Source organism: Neomonachus schauinslandi, chromosome 3 (genome assembly GCF_002201575.2).
Source record: "Neomonachus schauinslandi chromosome 3, ASM220157v2, whole genome shotgun sequence".
NCBI classification, from domain to species: domain Eukaryota; kingdom Metazoa; phylum Chordata; class Mammalia; order Carnivora; family Phocidae; genus Neomonachus; species Neomonachus schauinslandi.
The window spans coordinates 105625462-105646618 of NC_058405.1; the positions used below are offsets into that span (position 1 = coordinate 105625462).

The 21157-nt window shown below is 35.1% G+C and overlaps 1 protein-coding gene across 1 annotated transcript in view; it reads right to left on the minus strand.

The window, feature by feature from the left end:
- LRP1B (LDL receptor related protein 1B) overlaps positions 1-21157 on the minus strand; it is a 1499204-nt gene that overhangs the window by 679880 nt on the left and 798167 nt on the right. The window contains exons 18-20 of the mRNA XM_044913608.1: positions 17373-17489; positions 2587-2667; positions 1276-1443 (exon numbers count right to left, since the gene is read on the minus strand). Of these exons, the coding sequence (XP_044769543.1) occupies positions 1276-1443; positions 2587-2667; positions 17373-17489 (366 nt within the window). The remainder of the gene's footprint in view (positions 1-1275; positions 1444-2586; positions 2668-17372; positions 17490-21157) is intronic.

The window sequence follows — 21157 nt, forward strand, 5'->3', positions numbered from 1 at the left end:
CCGCTTTTGTTTTAAAGATTTTATTTATTTATTTGACGAGAGAGAGACGGACAGCGAGAGAGGGAACACAAGCGGGGGGAGTGGGAGAGGGAGAAGCAGGCTCCCGGCTGAGCAGGGAGCCCGACGCGGGACTCGATCCCAGGACCCTGGGATCACGACCTGAGCCGAAGGCAGACGCTTAACCGACTGAGCCACCCAGGCGTCCCGAAAATGATTCCTTTCTTATGACCATGCAATATATGCCCCCCACCCCAGCACCCAATTCATTAAATAAATACTTTATTGTCCATTGGCATGCTAGATTTTAAATACTGAACAGGGACCACGTTTCTTCATCCTTTTATCCATCTTTTGGTACAAGCACAGTCCCTGGCACATGAAAAGTTTTCAATAAATATTTGTGGAATAAATGAAAGAATGAATGACAAATTCTTCCAATTTCTTAAGGAGAAAGAAAACTTCTACTTAAAAAAAAAATGTTACTGGGGGCGCATAAGTGGCTCAGTAGGTTAAGAGTCTGCCTTCAACTCCAGTCATGATCCTGGAACCCCAGGTCAGGCTCCCTGCTCAGCAAGGAGTCTGCTTCTCCCTCTTCCCCTCCCCACACCATTCATGTTCTCTCACTATCTCTCTCTCAAATAAATATATAAAATCTTTTAAAAAGTTACTGATTGTATGCATTTTTGCCAGGCTAATGATTTTTTTTCTGTGATAGTTCCAACATGATTTCTAATTTATTAACATGCCCTATGGCTGATCAAACTTTGCAAATGACAGAGTCAGGTCTGCCCATGGATAATGCTGAGGTCCACAGTCACAGTCTCCTTCTCTTCACTTACATTCCAGAAGTTTATCAGTGGGAACACATCATCATTTAATAGGGGGTATTTCAAGCCTTAAAGAAACACATTTGGTGTTGAAATAAAATAAAAATTATGCCTTTTTTGTTTTTTGCTTGTTTGTTTTCCTTTTGGGGTGGGTTTGGGGTTTAGCAATTTAGAAGTTGGAGGGGATTAAAGGAGTGGTAAGTAAAGCATCTAATTAAAGTAGGAAGCAAACACCACAGAAGGTATCAAAGTATAAGGAGGTGTTAAGATGAGAAACCAGAGAAGTTAAAGAGAGAAAGTAGTGATCGCTCAATTATTTTACACTGTTCCAAATACATATATTTTTTATCCGCTGAGTAAATTATTTTTATATAATATTCATTCTGAAATACTTAAATATTATATATCAATTTAAACTGAGAGTTCATAGCTTCACAAAATTACTAACCTTCCCTGGTACAATTGGTTTGGGCTTCATCACTGAAGTCTCCACAGTCATTGTCACCATCACAGGCCCAATGGCCTGGGATGCATCTGCCATTGGAACATCTGAACTGATCATCCAAGCAAGAGTGAACACAGCCCACCTCATCACTGCCATCCCCGCAGTCATCATCTGGAAAGAAGCATCAACATCAAGGGAGTGAAAACTGATCCAGGAAGAAAATATTCCTCATGAAATATCTACCATTTCTTTTTGCCATATAGAGTATTCTCTTGTTTTTGATAAAAGAATGATAAATTAATGATGAGCATTTCCCATGAACAGTGGGGGGATTATCTTCATTCCGATACTGTTCAGCTTCTGATTGAACATCAACTACTAAACGAAGAGGGAAAATAATCCTTGACTTTGGATTTTAAAGCTTAAGTTCTAGTTCCCTCAGAAATGACTAACCATTGACTGAACAAATCTATGCAGCATGAAATAATTATAAAATGGGAGGACAAGGGTGATTGCAAGAATTTCATGAAATGATACAGCTGGTGATATAATTATCGTGGAAAATTATTGCTTAGACCTATAATCCCTGTGCCCCCGAGTTTATTACCATATCTTTAATTCAGACCCTTCTTCTCTATTCTCAACAGGAGGAGTCACTATGTACCCTTCCCCTACTGACTCATAAGTGTGTATTTATACTGGGAAATTGTCACTATCTTTAGCAATGATTTATATTCTTTATTAACAACTGTTGCAGGAGGGAGGTGAGAGGAATGTGAAGTGAAAATAGATTAAATTGAAATCAGTGAGTGAGAATGTATAATTATACATAATTCATTTACCTGTGTTTGGCATAATTTAGCATAATGACACAATTGAGTATAAGAAAGCAAACATTATTTGTACATAAAGAGCAAGGTGGCAGAGTTGAGACCATTCGGATAATTCCATAATAATCTATAAACTCCTCCATCCTGAGGTGACAGAGCACTTTACATCGATGTTTCAGAGAACCTGAATCATCCAGGTCATTTCCTCAATTGTCCCCTTTACTTCACGTCTGCAGACTTAGACTATGTCCAGCGTAATATCTGAACACCAATCTCTTTATAGCCCCAAGGGACAGATATCGAGTTCCATTATCCTTAATGCTAATCCCCACTGATGTGCCAGGTGCCCTCTCAACACTTGTCTTAGCCATTTTGCTTGGCTCTGCAAACTTCTCGTACAAACTACGTCTGAAGGAGATGAAGCAGCACTGACAGCCGGGCCCCCAATCAAATCAGTGCAATACTGGGAACATTTGGTACTTGCCAGAGTCGCAGTGCCATTTGCTGCTAATGCATCTTCCACTTTTGCATATAAATTGAGTTAGTGGCTCACAAGTTGGAAATTCTATGAAAGATATAAAAACATTCAATAGGGAAGATGTTATTGACTGTGCTTGATTTAATTTGCATCTCATTTGCCAATGTGACCAGAACTCCACCCCTGTCCTCCACAAAAGGCAGAGGAAACAGGAGATAAACAAATATAGTGACATAAACTTCTTAAGGGCATAGGATACCCATACTTTTAGTATGTAGTTTACAATGACTGAAAGCCTACGGGAATCATTTGATGAAGGACTGTTTGTATTCCCTGAACTGCACCACTGATAAGAAGGTTTGGAATATTGGCCCTTGGGCCTTGGGCTGGTCTAACAGTTATGCTTCCCAGGGCTTCCATCTAGGCCTATTCCGCATTGTTCCTTTCTAAGAGTTAGGACTTTACAAAATATTTGAAATCATGTTACTGAGCATTTTCTTAGTATTTGCACCAGTTAAGCACATTGGTGATGGTGTCTTTAGGAAATAAGGATTTTGAATGACATTGTTATAATGTTTATAGAATGACTTATATTTTTCCCTTAAAAACTATGACATTTTAAAGTTAAAGTCTATATTAACCTATAATTTTTGGCAAGTCACGACTAGCTAGAATAGTAAAATGTGAGCAAATTAATTTTTCATGATAGTCACAAAGACATAGGTTGTGTATTATCTTCAAAATAATATTTCAAATTAAATTGAAGGCTATAATATTCATCCTCATTCTTAAAATGGTAATAAAACAATAAGTCAACTTTGGAGGCTGTGAGAGCTCTCTCTAGTGTGTAGTTGAGCTGGGAAAAGAGAATCAGCCAGACTGACCAGCAACAGCATCCAGTGAACAGACTACAAGTGAAAGCCATCTCTAGTACCAGTAACTTGTCCAATATGTAAGAAAAGTGGTAGACTCAGATCTGGTTGCTATGGTATTGATTACTTGCTTTCTACTTCTTAAAAACCAATTTCTTTGTGTGAGTTTACATTTGAGTATATCCCCCTGAGGTACTGGAATTTGAATGGATATTATTCTAAAACTGAACGAATCTTAATTAAATTTTGTGATTACCAAAGACATGCCTCGAGATATACATTTTAGAATAAATTTAACTTTTCAAAACCAGAAAAAATGTGATCAGAGCCTAAATATGCTTCAAAGACAGAAGAGGAGGCAATCACTTACTGATACGAAGAGATAAAAGACTACATCAAAAGTTATCCATGCAGCAACTCAACAAATTTTCTGACATATAAGGGGAAGCACTCAAAATAAATGTGAAGACGCCCAAGGCATAATTTAATCAATACCTCTAAGAGAGTTTTCTTTTGTTACCTGACAATATAATGAAAACTTAGGTGTTTATGTTTCAAGAATCAACAGGGATGTTGTCCAAAATATGTTTTCTTCTTTAGATAAACATTTAATGTTTCAAAGATGTACAGTAAACATGAATAATGACTTTAAACAAAATATCAGCATAAGTAATGGTTAAAATGAGTAAAAAACAAAAAGCAGATTCTAAGATACGATGAGATCTAACTTTTAAAAATAACATTGCATCTTTTTGAATTTAGAATAGGTTAATTCACATTTTTAATCTCTCTTCTATAAACTTAGGAACATATTAACCAACATCATACATTTAACTAGGAAAAAAATAAATCACCCCAAGCATTTGGAGACCTCTGAAATTTGGCACTACTTCATTGGGAAGTTTTTCAAGTGACCTGTAAGAGTCTACCTCTTAGATTCTAAGTCTAAAAACTGCCCCCCCCCTGCCAAAAAAATCTGGAAGTTAGCCCCCAAAAGGTAAAAACTTTTAAAGTAAATAAAATAATCTAAAACCCAGTGTACATTCAATCTCTAAGAAAACGAATGATATATCTGCGCACAGTGAATATAACATACATACTTGCATATAATGGGTATGTGTTCTTAAATAGTTGTATCTCATTTCTGATTTATTTTTTTACTTAATACTTAGTTACATTATTTCTCTTGGCAACCTCCTTGTCTGACTTAATTTATATGACCAAAGGTAAATTATATAGAATTTAAGAAAATGGTAACTAGAAGAAAGCATGGGACAAATCACTAAAAAGAACAAAGGCATTAATTGAAGGGACAGGAATAAGGGAGTGAAGTTACTAATGTTTCATTTCTGTTTCCTTGACAAAGCACTGTGACACTGAGTAAATCACACAGCCTCTCTGGTGACAGACATGTGGTTTGTAACACGATCTCTCAGGTTCTTAAAGTCCTAAAGGTCAAGAAGTCAGAAGAAAGGTCATCTGGAAAAGCACAACACCCTGAAGGCATTTAATGTAGCAAAAATAGGGTTTATCTACCGAATAACTCCTGGGATTATCATAGCAATCCAGTAAAAGATAGTAACTGAACTTCAGGAAAAAAAATAGAAGAATAAATTTAATATGTTAAAATTATCTTTGGATTTTCTCTGCTTAATAATGCAGTCAAATGTGCAACACACTTTAGAAGGAGTTCCATCAAAAATTTAAGTATAATATAAGGCACTTCCCTTTTCACTAACATTGGAAAATACTGTATCCATAATTTCTTAGTATCTTATCACAGGTATCTGATAGTAAGAGGTCTAATGACAATATACTCTTTCTCCTAAAAAATAAAACAAAATCTTCTTAAAATAAATTTAACATTTTCTCTGTTCTTCCATATTAGCATTAATTTAAAAGTTGAAAATAGTATCTGGTAGTTCAGTCTGTTTCTAGGTATTTGTTCTTTTTAAGATACCATTATGAATTCTTATATTTGAAAAAGACTTAAATATTAAACACAATCTTTTCTTTCTCGACTTTGACTTTGGATCTCCCATGAGACACACTGAAGGACACTTGGAAAGATTACCTGATTAACTCTGAAGAGAAAAAATTATGAATGAAAGTGGCTTACATTTTATATTAAAATTACACTAAAGAAAATAAAACTATATTTTATTTCTGTGGTGACTTCAACCTCGTAGAATATTTAATGTGGAGTAATGGACTGTTAAAAAATCTACTATTGTTGCAGGTGGTACGCTCAATTTATCTATTATATCTTTCACTTAAAATTTATTGCCAGGTTATATGTATGCTATTATGTAAATGGCAACAATCTTCTCTCCTCTCAAGGGTAATCATCGTTGGTATGGTACTTACATTTATCCAGTACACAAAGCTTAAAGGTAGTTTTCAGATCTAATTTGTTTCTTTCCTGTCTCTAGGAATTTTCCTACTTCTTTCTCCTTCTTGGGCTCAAAGTGAATATTTCTAAGTAACTTATTATTGAAGTCTCAAAATAAAGTTATCATAGGTCCGTTCGAAAGTATGTAGTCCACATCCTGTATGTATATAAAGTTGACCATCGTGACTAAGTATGGGGAAAATGTATAGGAGATTCAAGTCAAAATAAATGACAAAGTAAGAATATTACAGGAGTCCAGGGTTAGAAAAGTGTTATCTAAATTTGAAGGAGATGATAATACTCACGTTACATATTATTATTTATTGAGTATGAGATACTAGGCTAGTTATGTATATACATTGCCTATACTCTTCACAACAGCCCTGCAATTGTTATTGCTAACCCTGATTTGTAAAACAAAACAGCATAACTTGCCTGAGGATACACTGCATAACCAGCCAGTGTCAGAGTAAAATCTGAATAATAGCGTGACCGATTCCAAAATATATTATTTTATCCTCATGCCATGCCGATCATATCAATACCCTTTAAAAAAATTATAGCACAGAAACATTTTTGTAAGGACTGAAAATTTAATTATTCTCTCTGTGTTTTATGCAGCCCATTTAAATTTTAATTCTGTTTATTACCTACTCTAAGGTACATAATTAAATACGGATATAGGAAAATAGTGCTTTTTAAAATTATATAGATTATAGGATTATATCCTTTGAGGAAATATATAACATTTCTAGATAATGATACCAGCTGTGGCTCTTGAGAATTGGTACGTGCACAGGACAGACTTCAAAAGATCCAATTAAGTAAATATACTTTGGAGAAAACCATAAGAAAACAGTGTACCACAAATCATCTTCATTTTGTTGCTCTTTCATTGTTGTTACATAAAAACCTCATTTTAGACATCACATAGGTCATATATAAAGAACATTGTAGGCAGGCAAAGCTGAGTTGAAAGCTTGATTTTAACACTAATTGTTATATGACCTTGGATACTTACTTAAGATCTCTGACCTCAAGTTTCTACTCTGTGAGACAGAGTAGAAAACTACTTCAAAAGTTTTATTCATTCAAAATATTGAGAGCTTTATACCAGATAGAGTTCTAGGCCTTAGTGACAGATCACCTAGAATGAATGAATATGAATGAATAAAATAGTGCTAAGCACTGGAAAAACAAAGTTCAGCATTTTCATTTCTCGCAGTGCTTACAATCTAGTAGAAAAAATACCTGTAGTATATTTACACAAGTGACTTCAATAAATTTCTGATAAATGCTATGATAGAAGCAACATAAGGTGTTTTTGCAACCCACAACAGAAGTCAAAACTACTCTTAGATATTCACCCCAGAGGAAGTTATCTACAAGCTGATATGAATGATATGTTTAGGTTAAATCAGGAGGGGAGCAGGAGGGGAAGAACTACTTTTAGCGTATTCTAAAGATGGCATTCCTGAAAGCCCAGAAGTCACAGTATATAAAATGTTTGAAAAACTAAAAAAATTTTGGAATGGCTGCAGAAGGGTATAAGAAGTAGTGAAATTTTAGGAGCTACAAACAGGCTGGAGCAATAGATTTGGAAGTGATTACTACTGATATAACAGAGCCTTGGAAGTCAAAAGGAACATCCAGGAAGTATATGCAGAATGAGACTAATAGGAGACCTAGAAAAACATATTGAACAGTTCTGGCAATAAGGAAAACAAAGAGAAATGTTAGACAAAGTAATAACCAACCATTTTAATACATGATTGCATGTGTAAGAAAATAATATAAATTTTCAGAGCCCAGAAATTAAAAGGGTACTGAAAACAAGAACAGTTAGTGGGTTATCACAGCAGTGTGTGTGTGTGTGTGTGTGTTGTGTGTGTGTGTGTGTGTGTGTGTGTGTAAAATCAATGCTGCTGAAATGTCTGAAGAATTCATGTTTACTCTTGACAGAAATTTAAAGGGCTGAATTTCTTTTGGAGGTGCAGAGCTCCAGATACAAGGGAAAAGCAAGAGAATCTGAGGATTGGAAGGGTGTTATAGAGAGATCGCATAAGAAGTTAATCAGGAGGCAAGGACTAAATAACTGGTATTGTGAGAGTGTTTCACAAACCTGGATGTATATTAGAAGTACCTGTACAGCTTTTGAAACTACTTATACCTGAGCCTTTATTATAATTCAATTGGTAGTGTAGTTCCTCTGGAGCTGTGGGTTAAATCCTATGTATCAAAAAGAGGAATTCTTAATCTCAGGAAACAAACTGAGGGTTGCTGGAGTGGTGGGGAGTGGGAGGGTTCGGGTGGCTAGGTGATAGACATTGCGGAGGGTATGTGCTATGGTGAGCGCTGTGAAGTGTGCAAGACTGTTGAATCACAGATCTGTACCTCTGAAACAAATAGTACATTATATGTTAAAAAAAAAAAAAAAGAAGAAGGAGAAGATAGCAGGAGGGGAAGAATGAAGGGGGGGCAATCGGAGGGGGAGATGAACCATGAGAGATGATGGACTCTGAAAAACAAGCTGAGGGTTCTAGAGGGGAGGGGGTGGGAGGATGGGTTAGCCTGGTGATGGGTGTTGAAGCGGGCAGGTTGTGCATGGAGCACTGGGTATTATATGCAAATAATGAATCGTGGAACAGTACATCAAAAACTAATGATGTAATATATGGTGACTAACATAACATAATAAAATAAAATTTTAAAAAAAAGATATGTAGAATCCTTGGGGCTCCTGAGTGGCTCAGTCAGTTAAGCGGCTGCCTTTAGTTCAGGTCATGATCCCAGGGTCCTGGGATCAAGCCCTGCGTTGGGTTCCCTGCTCAGCGAGGAGTCTGCTTCTTCCTCCCCCTCCCTACCTCCTGTCCCAGCTCTTGTTCTTTCTCTCTCTCTCTCTCAGATAAATAAATAAAATCTTAAAAAAAAAAAGATACATCCAATCCTAACCCCTGGTACCTGTGAACGTGACCTTATTTAGAAACAGGGTCTTTGCCTACGTAATTAAGGATCTCAAGATGGGAATTTCCACCGGGAAAGGCCATGTGAAGATGGAGACAAGAGACTGGAGTGATGCTGCCACAGCCAAGGAAAAGCAGGAGCTAAGAAGCTAGAAGAGGCAGAGGATTCTCTTTGGGGGAGGCGCTGCTGATTTTGGACTTCTGGCCTCCAAAGCTGTGAGAGAAGGGATTTCTGTTGTTTTAAACCATCATGTTTGTGGTGATTTATTGTAGCAGCCTTAACAAATTCTAATTTGTAGGGAATGTCGACATCACATAGTTTAAATTTTCTGGACTTGCCTTAGGATAAGAATCACATGAAGTGCTTTTCCTAAAATACATATTCCTGGACTCTATTCAAGACCTACTGAATGGGAACTTTTGGAGGAAGGCAGTAGTGGCCTGGGGATCTTTATTAGTACCAAGCTCCCTGGATGATTCATATCATCAAGCAAAAAGCTGAGGAAATGCTGAGTTAGGTCAAGGAACTAAAAGCTGTTTTTAATAATTTCTGCCTGTGGCTTTCCATATACCCCACCAGGGTTTGCCTAACCTCCCACTTTGTTGCATACAGAGCCATACTAATCTAGTATGTATAAAAGAGAGCACTGTAACCGAAGACGATGGGAAAGCATGTCACATACCTATAAGAATAACCAAAAGACAACTTAACAGAAGCTTGCATACCATTTCTAAACAAAAATAATAAAAATGTTTAATATAAATGTATAGAACATGAAAAAATAGAGCAAGACCATCTGGGATATAAAGCATAAATCTGCAGGACACAAACAGGAAAAAGAACTTCATTTGTTTCCAACATTTTTAAAAATTTATTAGAGAGAGAGAGAGAGAGAGCACAAGCACACACTCAGGGTAGAGGGAGAGGGAGAGAGAGAATCTTAAGCAGACTCCATGCTGAGCACAGAGCCTGAGGTAGGGCTCGGTCCTAAGACCCTGAGATCATTACCTGAGCCAAAATCAAGAATTAGATGCTTAACTGACTGCACCATCCAGGGACCCCTGCTTCCAACATTTTAATAGAAGTAATTATTGTCAGATTGTGAAGTAAAAACAAATAGGTTTGATAGGAAGTTAAAGTTCTAAATCAAAGAAAAGGAAAAAAATAATAGCTAAAAGTGAGTTTATCTTCACATTGAAACAAGTTATCAAACAAGTAATGAAGCAAATATTTTTGGTCTTAGAATACTGACAGTGATTTTGAAATAAATGGAAGAATGGAAAGACGAATGAAGACTGGAAAAAGGGTAAATAACATTGTCCCAATTTCAAAAATGAGTGAAAATTTTCAAACAATAGAGAAGTGAAGTTTACATATACCTCTGGCAATAATTCCAGGATAAACTTGCTAAAATATTATTTTGTTAGCATTTTTAAAGAGATTATTTGCTCAAGAATAAAATAAAAACAAGGCATGCCAAACTAACTTCATTTATTTGCCGATACAATTTTTAGGTAAGTATATATCATGAAAATGCCATAAATAGAGTGTTCTTGTAGTTCTAGCAATGTTTGAGAGACCTCAAGATAAATGAAAGCATCATGCGTGCAAGATGGTGGTAAATTGAAGTGAATGAGTAATTTGTTCAAAACTGTATCCATACAGTTTTAATTATTAAATCAGTTTCCCCTGAAGAATGTTTTTAATTACTCCCCAAAAGGTTCATGCCTTTGTTACTATTATTTGGTTACAGCCTTAAAAATTATCTTATCAAATTTTTGAATTACATAAAACTGGAGACATCATTAATATTATGGATTCAAAACCATGAAACTGCATCAGGATTAGGAGTTACAGGAGGACAGAAATAGGAGTGACAATTTGGAGTGGAAAGGACCAGACCCATACACATATTCAGAAGTAGGTGGATAAGGAAGACTGAGAAGACTATCAAAATAAAAGGTAAAAGAACTTTGAAAAGTAAACATTAGAAGCACCCAAAAGGAATGATCTAATCGCTAAGAAAAGCTAGAAGAGCTTAGCTTTATTAATTGACTGGACATTTGACATTGGAATTACATGATAAGGCTGCCATCTATGATTGTGCTAACAGAAGCCTAGAATCTAAATTAGTGAAGGTAATAAGTACATTTCAATCTGTTGTAAAACTACCACATACGGGATACTAAGTCCTGTTTAATTCTAGACAATGAATTTGTTTTTAATTCTGGCAAAAAACAAAACAAAACATAAAACTTACCATTTTAACTATCTTTAAGTATATAATTCAGTAGTGTTAACTGTATTCACCTTGCTGTGCAACAGATCTCTAGAACTTCTTCATCTTGTAGAACTGAAACTCTATACCCATTGGACATCAACTCCCCATTTTAGACCATTAATTTTACTAAGGTCATTAAAAATACAACTATATTCATTGTAGGGAAATTGGTAGGGAAAGAGCCTACAAATGGTCATGTAAGGATATATGAAAGAAGTGGTAAGTCTCAGTTGTAAAGGAGAAGGGTTAGATAGGCATAATGGTGCCTTTGGTTATCTAAAGAGTGATCCTGTGACAAGGTTATAGATTTAGATGGCGTAGCTTCAGAAGACAGCACAAGAATCCCTGAGTAGAATCTATAGCAATATTGCTCCACAAAGGAGGAATATTCTGACAATTACTGCCCACCAGTAGAATTAACTACCCTGTGGAATGGCCAGTTCTTTGTTCCTGAAAATATTCAAACAAGGACTGGGTAAGCATCATTGAGACCAGTTTTAGAATTCTTATATCAGATGGATGATGGAATTAGATAGCATGTACAGGCAACTACCAATACCTGTGATTCTCTGAAACAGATAATGAGGAGTGAATGGGTCTGAGTTCTAGTGCTTGCCATATCTACTAACTCTTTCTGCAACTTTGGACACACAACTTTCAGTGCTTTAGTTACCTTATTTATAATGTGAGGGGCTAAAATGAATGGTTTTCTTATTCTTTCTAAATTTCTATATATTGAATAAACATGCATTATGTACATTTTGCAGAATCTGTCTGCACTGGGCAGCATGTGCCTTCCTGCCTTAACAGGAAATAGGAAGGGAGAAAGGGAGAGGGAGAAGGAGGGAGAAAATGATTGACTGAGTTAAGTAAATAAATACAAGTAATAGTGGGATTTTTCCTTTTGCCATGGCACCCATTTAGATCCAATGTTACGAACAAGGAAATGCTAAGCACTCTTGCATTTTATAGACAGAATCCAGTAGTTGGAGCTATTCCTTATAAAAGAAGAGTAATCTACAAGTCAATTTTGTTCAAAGACCAGTGGATTCAAAGGAAGGAGAGATTCCATGAGAATCATTCATGAAATTTTATGAGTGCATGAGAAAAGGGAACTGATTGAATGTTGCTCAGGAAGTAGACTGACCATTTTACCCTGCATCTAGAGAAGAAGAAAGAACTGGAGAATGGTGGCATCCAAAAGATGGGTCATTAGGAGACTAGCCTGATCACATTTAAGAGAGTGGGTGAGGAGGGACAAAAAGTGGACCCGCAGAAGAGAGCAAAACTTTTTTTTTTTTGGTCATATCAGCAATGCAACCAAGAGGGTGCCCACCTAGCAAAGGGGGGTAGGAATGATGGGGGGATGGGGATAAAAGAAATCTAGTTGTGGGGAAGAAGAAGAGGAAACAGAGAAGAAAGGGAGTTGAGGGAACTATGAAGGGAAGCCTCTCTGAAGATCTCACATAAGAGTCTCTCAAGAGAGCAGCATTGCTTATGTGTCAGAGGGCAGGGACCTTCAGAGAAGCAGAGAAAGTTACCACCGGGCCTACTTAAAAAGATAGTACCTATTTCTCCAACTGTCCCATGTGACTGAAGAGCTAAGGCTAGCAGAGGGAACAGATGTAGGGATGTAAAAACAGAACACGGTCGCCTCTCATCTAAGTTCTTAGAACCTAAAGTCTAGCCAGCAGTGGGGGGAGAAAAAAGCTTTGACTAAGATATAATACTGGAGTTTCAAAACAGGTTGGATCAAGTTACAGAAACTAAAAGTTGGCAGAATCGTTGTGTCTGCCAAGATGTTATCAAGGAATGACAGAGCAACTGAAAGCAGTGCTTGGCAATATTCACATTTTGCCAGTAATTAATAATTACTGGGTTAATGTGGGTTAATGATCCTCTGGGATATTAATCCTCACTTAAGTTGTTACAAACGTATGCATTTTTTCTCACAAAATTAATTATAATAATAATATAAGTATATAATAATAATATATTTCATCAGAAACTTTGTTTTTCCAATAACCTAATTGAAAATATCTTTGATACACAACACACACTGATTTAACTGGGTAATGATTTCTTTTTGACAGCTCTCTCTTTTGTTTGTGTCTGATATTTGCCAATTCTCATTCTGATTCTTTCCTCCTTAATTATGTGGAATAAAATTACAAGAACATTTACAAGTAAAATTACAAGTACATGAGACACAATTTTACTATCTTCCTAGATTTAAAAAATCAACATCCATAAAATGGAATCATATTAACTTTGCAAGTTTTAGTGGATTTTTATTTATACCCCATTGAATTGACTTTCAATCTGTTAATAAATTTCAGCTATTTTCCCAAGTTAAATCCTTTGAACAAATCAGAAGTTATCAACTCACGTTAAGGTTATTTATTTAAAAAATAATAATAAATATAAGCTATGTTGAGATACTTGAAAGATAGAACAATCTCAAAATAGTTAAACTACAGTTTAAAATAAACAAATAAATTTTGTTTTTGACAATAAATTCTCCAAGGGGCAAAATGAAAGTTTGCCTGAAATATTCTTATATTTAATCATGAAATGCACTTATGTTTAATGTTGTAATTTGGAGATGGGAAGAAAATTTGTCTGGATAATTGCTTCCATCTTAACTCATTTTGCATATATAAACAAAATTATGTCATTAAGTATATACATGAGATAAAAATCAAACCTGAATGGTGTTCCCTAAAGTATGGTTCCTTGACCAGCAGCATTAGAATCAGCATCAATTGCTAGAAATAAATTATGAATCACCTAAGACGTACTTGATCATAGTCTTTGGAAATCAGGCCCAGAATTGTCGTTTTTGTTTTTGTTTTTGCCTTTGCTTTTTTAATAAGCCCCCCAGGAGATTCTAATGCATGCTCAAGTTTGAGAAACTTGGCCATAAGGGTTCTCAGACTTGAGTGCACACTTACACCACTTGGACAGCATTAAAATTAGTGATTCTTGAGTCTGACCCCTAGGGACCCTTATTTAATTAGTCTGGGGTGAGGCATGGCAAATGATTCTGAAGCTTCTCAGGTGATTTTTTTACTGACAGCTAAAGTTGAGAACCAAAGCTAACACCCTTGAAATGAGTGACCACCTAGTTCCTTGACACATAGTCCACTTCCAACACAGTCTTCACAATTTTAACATATCTGCTCTTATTTGCAGAATCAATATACAGAGTCTCCTGTCTACACATGCCAGTCCTGAAACACAATAAATAGTTGCAATAATAATGAAAAAAAAATAAAAAAGATGAAGGGGGAATCCTCAAAGACCTTCCTAATTATGTGTTTGCCCATATATAATCTCAACCTAAAATATGCAATTAACTTGTTATAAAAGCAAATGCTAATAAAATGAATTAGGTTTATAAATAGGTGCTAGTGAATTCCACTAAAATTTGACCCTCGGTTTCAGTACCTTCTGCTCCTAACTACAACCAGAAGCATTTCTAACCATAGGTTTCTCATGTTTTAAAATCCAAATTTGGGTATTATTTTCAGTATAAAATAGTAATTATTAAACAAAACAGAAGCTGTTTGTGGAGTTAAAGTATAAGAAAAAAAAGTGACCGCAATCTTCTAGTAGGATTAAACCTATGGGAAATTGACCGACTCCAATGGAAAAAGTGAAATATGATCACTCCAAATGTTATAATGATGCTTAATAGAACTGGGAATTAGTTGAACTTATATTCATTTCCAGATTACTGCCAAGGAGAGTGACTTTTTTAATGCAGTAAATTAAACAATTTATAATATTTTTATCATTTTGTATTCAGTGCAGAAATAATTTCTAATATGAGAATAATCTATGTCATCCTCTCCTACAACTTTAAAAGTGAGATTATGCCTACCAGAGCTTCACTTTCAGCTTCCCTACTGACATAAATTTTGATTTATAATGACAATCTGAAAGATAAATTCATGTTACTACAGAGAGGAACAAGTTTGGAGAGAATCATGTTTCTCACCTTATAAAGGGGAAATGGTGCTGAGACTAACCCATGTGGCTTACTGACACTTCATAAAATTTGCTATATTTCAGAAGCAAACTGACAACTACATTTCACAGTGTGTTCATATCCTGTGGTATACTGGACGCATCTTGTACCAGCTTGCAAGAACTGATTTTTAAATTTTCAAGGATTCTAGGAATCAATGGTTAAGCACACGTCCATTATTTAAAATAAATAAACTATATAAATTTGTAATTAAATAATGTTGAAAGCAAGGGTAATAAATGATCAAGGTTCATAATTTCCTGATTATTTTGCTCTTGGAGTTAGTTATGTTTATTACATCTGTATTGTGGAAATACTGTATGTTGGTGTGCACATGTTTTCCCAAATCAGCATTCAGGAAGTCATGTTGGCAACTTGATATTGGCCACGGCGGGAGTAATTACACCACAAAAAATAGGCAAACACTAGATCAGGGCTCCTCCTCAGCAGGAGATCTTAAAAGATTTACCAACCCACCAATGAGCAAAACTCATTATAGGTATATGTTCATTTAAATAAGAGAGTCAATGGATATGGACAGGCATAATTACTTGATCGACTCCCTTTTGGTACCCAATCCACGGCTCCCAGGTAAAGTTGACCTGAAATGTCTGAGTTCTAGTTTCAGGTATACCTGGATTCATAGCCTGGTCCTGCTATTTATTAGCCTTATGATCTCAAGCAAGTTGTCCTATGTCTCTAAGTTTTGATTCCCTTATCTGTAAAATCTGAACAATAGTATGTTTCTCATAGATTTGCTGTACATATTCAAGAAGAAAATGTGTGTCTGAGCTCCCTCCGACCTTTCTTTCCCTCATCTCATGAAAAGTCCTAAATATAAGTCAGATCAAAGACCTAACCGAAGTTCTCTAACGAGCTCATTATTTATTTTCCTACTCTTTAATGTTTTCATGGCCTTTCCTTCTAAATCAGACTGACTCCAGGATTTCTCTGTCTTTAATATTTTCAGGGTGTTCATTATCCTTTTGCTATATTCTGGAAGGAGATGCTGGGGACAGGAAAGCAATTAAGCTTTCATAAATAATAGAGCTGGCTAGATGCAGACCCAGCCACATGAATAGTTTGGACGTTGGAAAGGAGAAGGATACATTGTTCAAATCCCTTAACTGGACAGGCTTTGGAAACTCTACATGTGAGATGTAAAATTGACTGTTACTGTGTGACTGTCTATTGCTTTCTTCTTTAACACTGCTATTATTTTCTTTACAATGTCAATTAGTACTACTCAATTATCTACACTTTATTCAAAGGTCACAAATTCAAAAGTCTACAGGGACTTAAGTCTAGTTTAAGAAATTTTTTAAAAATAAAATTTTAGGTAAACCATGAATGCATACCCTAACTAGAGCCTTTTAAATTAAGAGCTTTTTTTTTTTAAAAAAAAAAGGTCTTATTTTCCCACTGTTAGAAGTGCTACAACATGGAGTTAAATTATTAAAAATATATACTCAATGCATTATATTTTTAATAAATGTGCTAAGCATATATAATGTATGTTTTTCCCATTAATAATTTTAAAAATTCATAGCCATGCCTAAAAGAAAGCACAGGTTCTTAGAAAACCGGATTCATTCCCTTACTATGTTTCACTATACATTATTCAGACAAATGATAATAAAATCTACTGATACATGGGTACAAATGAGAGTAATTAAATTTGCAACTTTATGTAACAATAAATACCATTTCCCAAAGTAGGAGGATAGGTGGAAAGTGACTAGGAATTTTGCCATTAACAAAGCTATCTTAAACTAATAACAGAATTATCTGACTCAATAGAAATGAAATAAATGGTTTACCAATTATGTAATCTTAGTCTGTATTGTTTATTGTTCCAAGAAGATAACACATGCATGCTAACAAGAAACATGTACTTCCAATTACTCCAAATGTCACTCAATGAGCTGCTCGAAAAAATTAATCATTACCAACATAAGATTAATAACGAACATTTGAGAATGTCCTGTTAGTCTTGTAATAACCACTTCCTAATAAAATCTGTAATGTTTGGATCCATTTATTTTACCCGAGGATATGGTTACTGACTCATGAAACTCATATTCCAAAGTTATCATTAAGGTACACACTCAGGCCTAAAAGGCAGTGATAAAATGTAACAGATCTTCTGCCTTGTTGACTAGTGTTTATAAAGAAATAAATAACCTCTTAAGAGATATTATAGTGATTTGACATGGTCTCCACTAACAGCGTGGTTCACTCACAACTTACCGCAAGATGCCATTTCGTCTGTCTGGTCACCACAGTCATCTTCCCTGTCACATAGCCATGCTCTGGGAATGCAGCGCCCATTTCCACAAGAAAACTGGTCCACCTGGCATGTTCTGGCTAAGATAACCAATTAATGTACAAACAATACATTTAGAGGCCTTTTGAAGAATGTTCAGGTAAAATAAATCATGCAATAACTCTTTTGCACATAAGATATTCTATTGTTTTATTAGATAAAATATTTTAAAGTAAACCTTTATTAATTTTTTGATACTGCCAACTTGCTTGTCTTCTCTGAAGTCCACATGCTTTGCCCTTCAGTTACAGTGGCTGCTAAATGACAAGATACTCAGTAATCCTCACACACTTCTTTAAATGAAGCTATGAATTCATTATTTTACAATTTTTGCCTGGCACATGCTTATGAATATACGGTGGAATTAAATTTCATCCAACTCTTAATTAACAAAAAAGAATTTCACATAGTCTTTGTCAATAAACCAAGAAAACTTGCTGTAATGTAGGAGGAAGGATTTGGGAGACTATATCAGGGTATCTAGTTTCTAGTCATGGGGGCAGAATTGTTCTTTTCCTCTAACATTGTAGTGCATTTATTTCTTGGTCTCTAATGATCCAAAGTATGGAACAAGAATGCAGAAAATATTTCTTAAAACATACATTTAGCCTCATGACAGATGTTTAAAATTCACTTTTCAGCATAGTTAAATAAAAATGTGTAACTTAAATCAAAGTATATTAATAAACTTTGCTTTGGCCTCTCTCAATGGTTTCAATGAACACACACGTGGAATCTTTCTTTCTATGTTAGCCAAAGGCAGTGGTTTCAATTATTCAGTGAAGAGGTTGGTGATGTTCTACAAGGAATTTGATTACCATTTTCTATTACAGTCAGGTCAACTTTTGAAAGCATGAAATTCTAGATAGCTATCCTAACCTTTCTCCCAGGCTTTGGTTTTACAGACTTAGGTTTTTGTTGTTGTTTTGTTTTGTTTTGTTTTACTTGCTTATTTTTAAATATTTGATTTTTTTCTTTTCTTTGAAATACAAATTTGTTTTCTTAAGTATCAGTTTCCTACCACCCCTTCTTTTTACTGGGTCAGAAAAAAAGAGTGGGAAATTATAGGAAGGGGATACTCACACCTATTAATATCTGGGTCAGAAGAGCATTGGACAGATGAGGAACAATTAGGGTCTGGATTTCTATAGCCATGATAAGAGAACATTGCTTAGTTTACAGACTTCCTTCTGTTTTGGGGTTTAAGAATTAGAAGGATGTATTTCTATTTCATCAAAATGCCTTATGACTTAATGGTAGGTATAAAATTGAGAGTGGTTCAAAGACAAGTCATACAAACACACTAAAATGGGTTTTCATAAATCAGGGTTTCAGAGGTCATTTAAAATAATTTCTTAAAAGTTATGTGCTAGTTATTTCCTTTTAAGGAAAGTATACTTGCTATGTAAAAACATATATCTATTATTAATGAATACTTAAAAGTATACTTGAGAAAAACAATGAAAACATTACTGGTTTGATTCAACATATTAGATTCGATGCACCATTTCTAACCTCAGTGTCTATAATTAGAAATTCCAGAAAATTATTACACTTTGTATTCTGCTTTGCTTATGTAGCTAAGGGTTCTAAATCTAAAACATTTTATACAATATTTGGATTTTCCTTTTTTTTTTTTTACAAATAAAGCATTTATCTTACATTAATAGATTTTAAGTATCCCACAAATATGTATACTTCTGAAGTTTTCAATGTTGTAATTTCAAGTAGGATTAAATATTTGTTGTCTCATTTGGCTAACTCTATGGGTTTTCTGTGAAATTATTCTAATGTTTAGATTAAATCAACAAAGTTCCTAGGTAATTTTAATAAAACTATGTCTACTTGGAAAAATATGTATATATTTGTATTAGCCTAGAGAAGGATGAAGGTATTGGCATTTAGTTTACTTGATGGGAAGGAAAAGGCATAGAGGTGTGAACAAGATTCATATTTTTTTTCTTGCAAGTCTTTGTTTTGTTTCACTGATTGCAGTAAATAATTTTTACCTTTGGAGATTTAAGAGAAATTTAGTAAGAGTTTTCTTTTCAATATTTTCTCCCTTTCTCCTTCCAGCTCTCCTTCACTCTTTCCTTCCCCCTTCTCCCTTCTTTATTTCCTTTTTTCCTCTCTCTCCCTTTCTCTTTTCTTTTCTTCTCTCCACTTATTCTTTCCTTCATCTCTCCTGTATTCCCTCATTCCCTATTTCACTCCTTCAGTCTTTCTTGTTTTCTTGTTTAAAGCAAAATATATCATCACCTATTTTCATTCCTATTAAATTTTAATTGACCCATAATAAGAATATATTAAATATCCCAATACAATATTCTTTTATCTGATTTTTTTTTATATCACAGAATTCCCTCCTTGCCATTCAGACTTAGTTCTAGCAAAGTTTTCTCAGATCGTTTTCCTTCATCAGGAGCACTACGGTGATTATAGAAGAGAATGAGAAAGAACTCCTAAGAACCTGTTACACATTGTGTAGTGTGGGGATTTGTGTGTCGCTTCACTAACTCAGAGCTTGAAGAACTGTTAGGACCCATTACTCCAAAGAATATTTACTGTCTTATTTTTGAAGGATCATATGACCTGAAAACATATGAATTCATTGTTCTAATCATGGAAAAACTACCTGCTTAGTCCACTGAGGCAATTTAAGTAATTTCAGATGGGAAAAAATGCTTCATTCCATGAATCTACACGTACTGTCTGTCTATATGATATAATAAAATGGACTAAATCATCTCTTTCTAATCATTGGATTTATATCAGGAAGACACAATCTTTACTTTTTCAGTTCCTATCTCCATCAGATCTAAATTACTTTGGAGGTAAGATTAGCAGAGTAGCCCCAGAGGACTCTAACGTTGTAGCAAATGCTTCTCTAATGAAGAGGAAATTTATACTTCCTCAGTGAAATTGTTTAGCTAGCAGTGAATCAAAAATCCACTGTCACAATGTGAATTTTTTTCTACCCATCACTAATTATGCTTCTCCTGCCGTCATGTAGCAGTGAGAAATCCCACAACACACAGAAACAATAAGGAGGAAGAGGCAAAGAGATCTTCACACATTATTCCTAAACCTCACCTTTGCCGTATTTTAATCAAAGCCTTCTATTTAAACAAAACCTATGTCATATCAACACATACTTTTCAATTTATCTTATAAAGAAGTCTGATTTTTTTTAATATAGCAGGTTTTCTTCATGCAAATATATCTGCCTCGTTTGAATTTGGTCAAAATTTGTGGAGGATGTAAGAAGAATAAATATTATATAATCTAATTAGAGCTCAGTGCTATGGAAAAAATCTGGCCTGAAATTAGCTACGCTTGAATCCAAGGATCATCACTGGCAATTATGAGGAAAAAGAACTTCATATCTAACTACTTCTCATCTTTGGCCTCTGGGTCTCTCTCATAAGTAGAGAAACATATTTTCTTTTTGTGAGGGAGAACAACTACCAAGCCCCCGACTGTCAGCTTTCTTCTGCCTGCTGTACATATGCTCTTTCCTCTTCCAGGCGAATTCTCCAACCCCCTATCATCCTCTATGGACTTCACCTCACCCTCACTAACTATGCCAATCAATCATTCTCCCCCCCCGCCCCCCCCCCAGTAAAATCTTCCTATCACCTAGCAAAGTATAGAAAATAATAACATTAACACCTGTCTACCATCATATAGCTCTATCAAATCTTCTTTT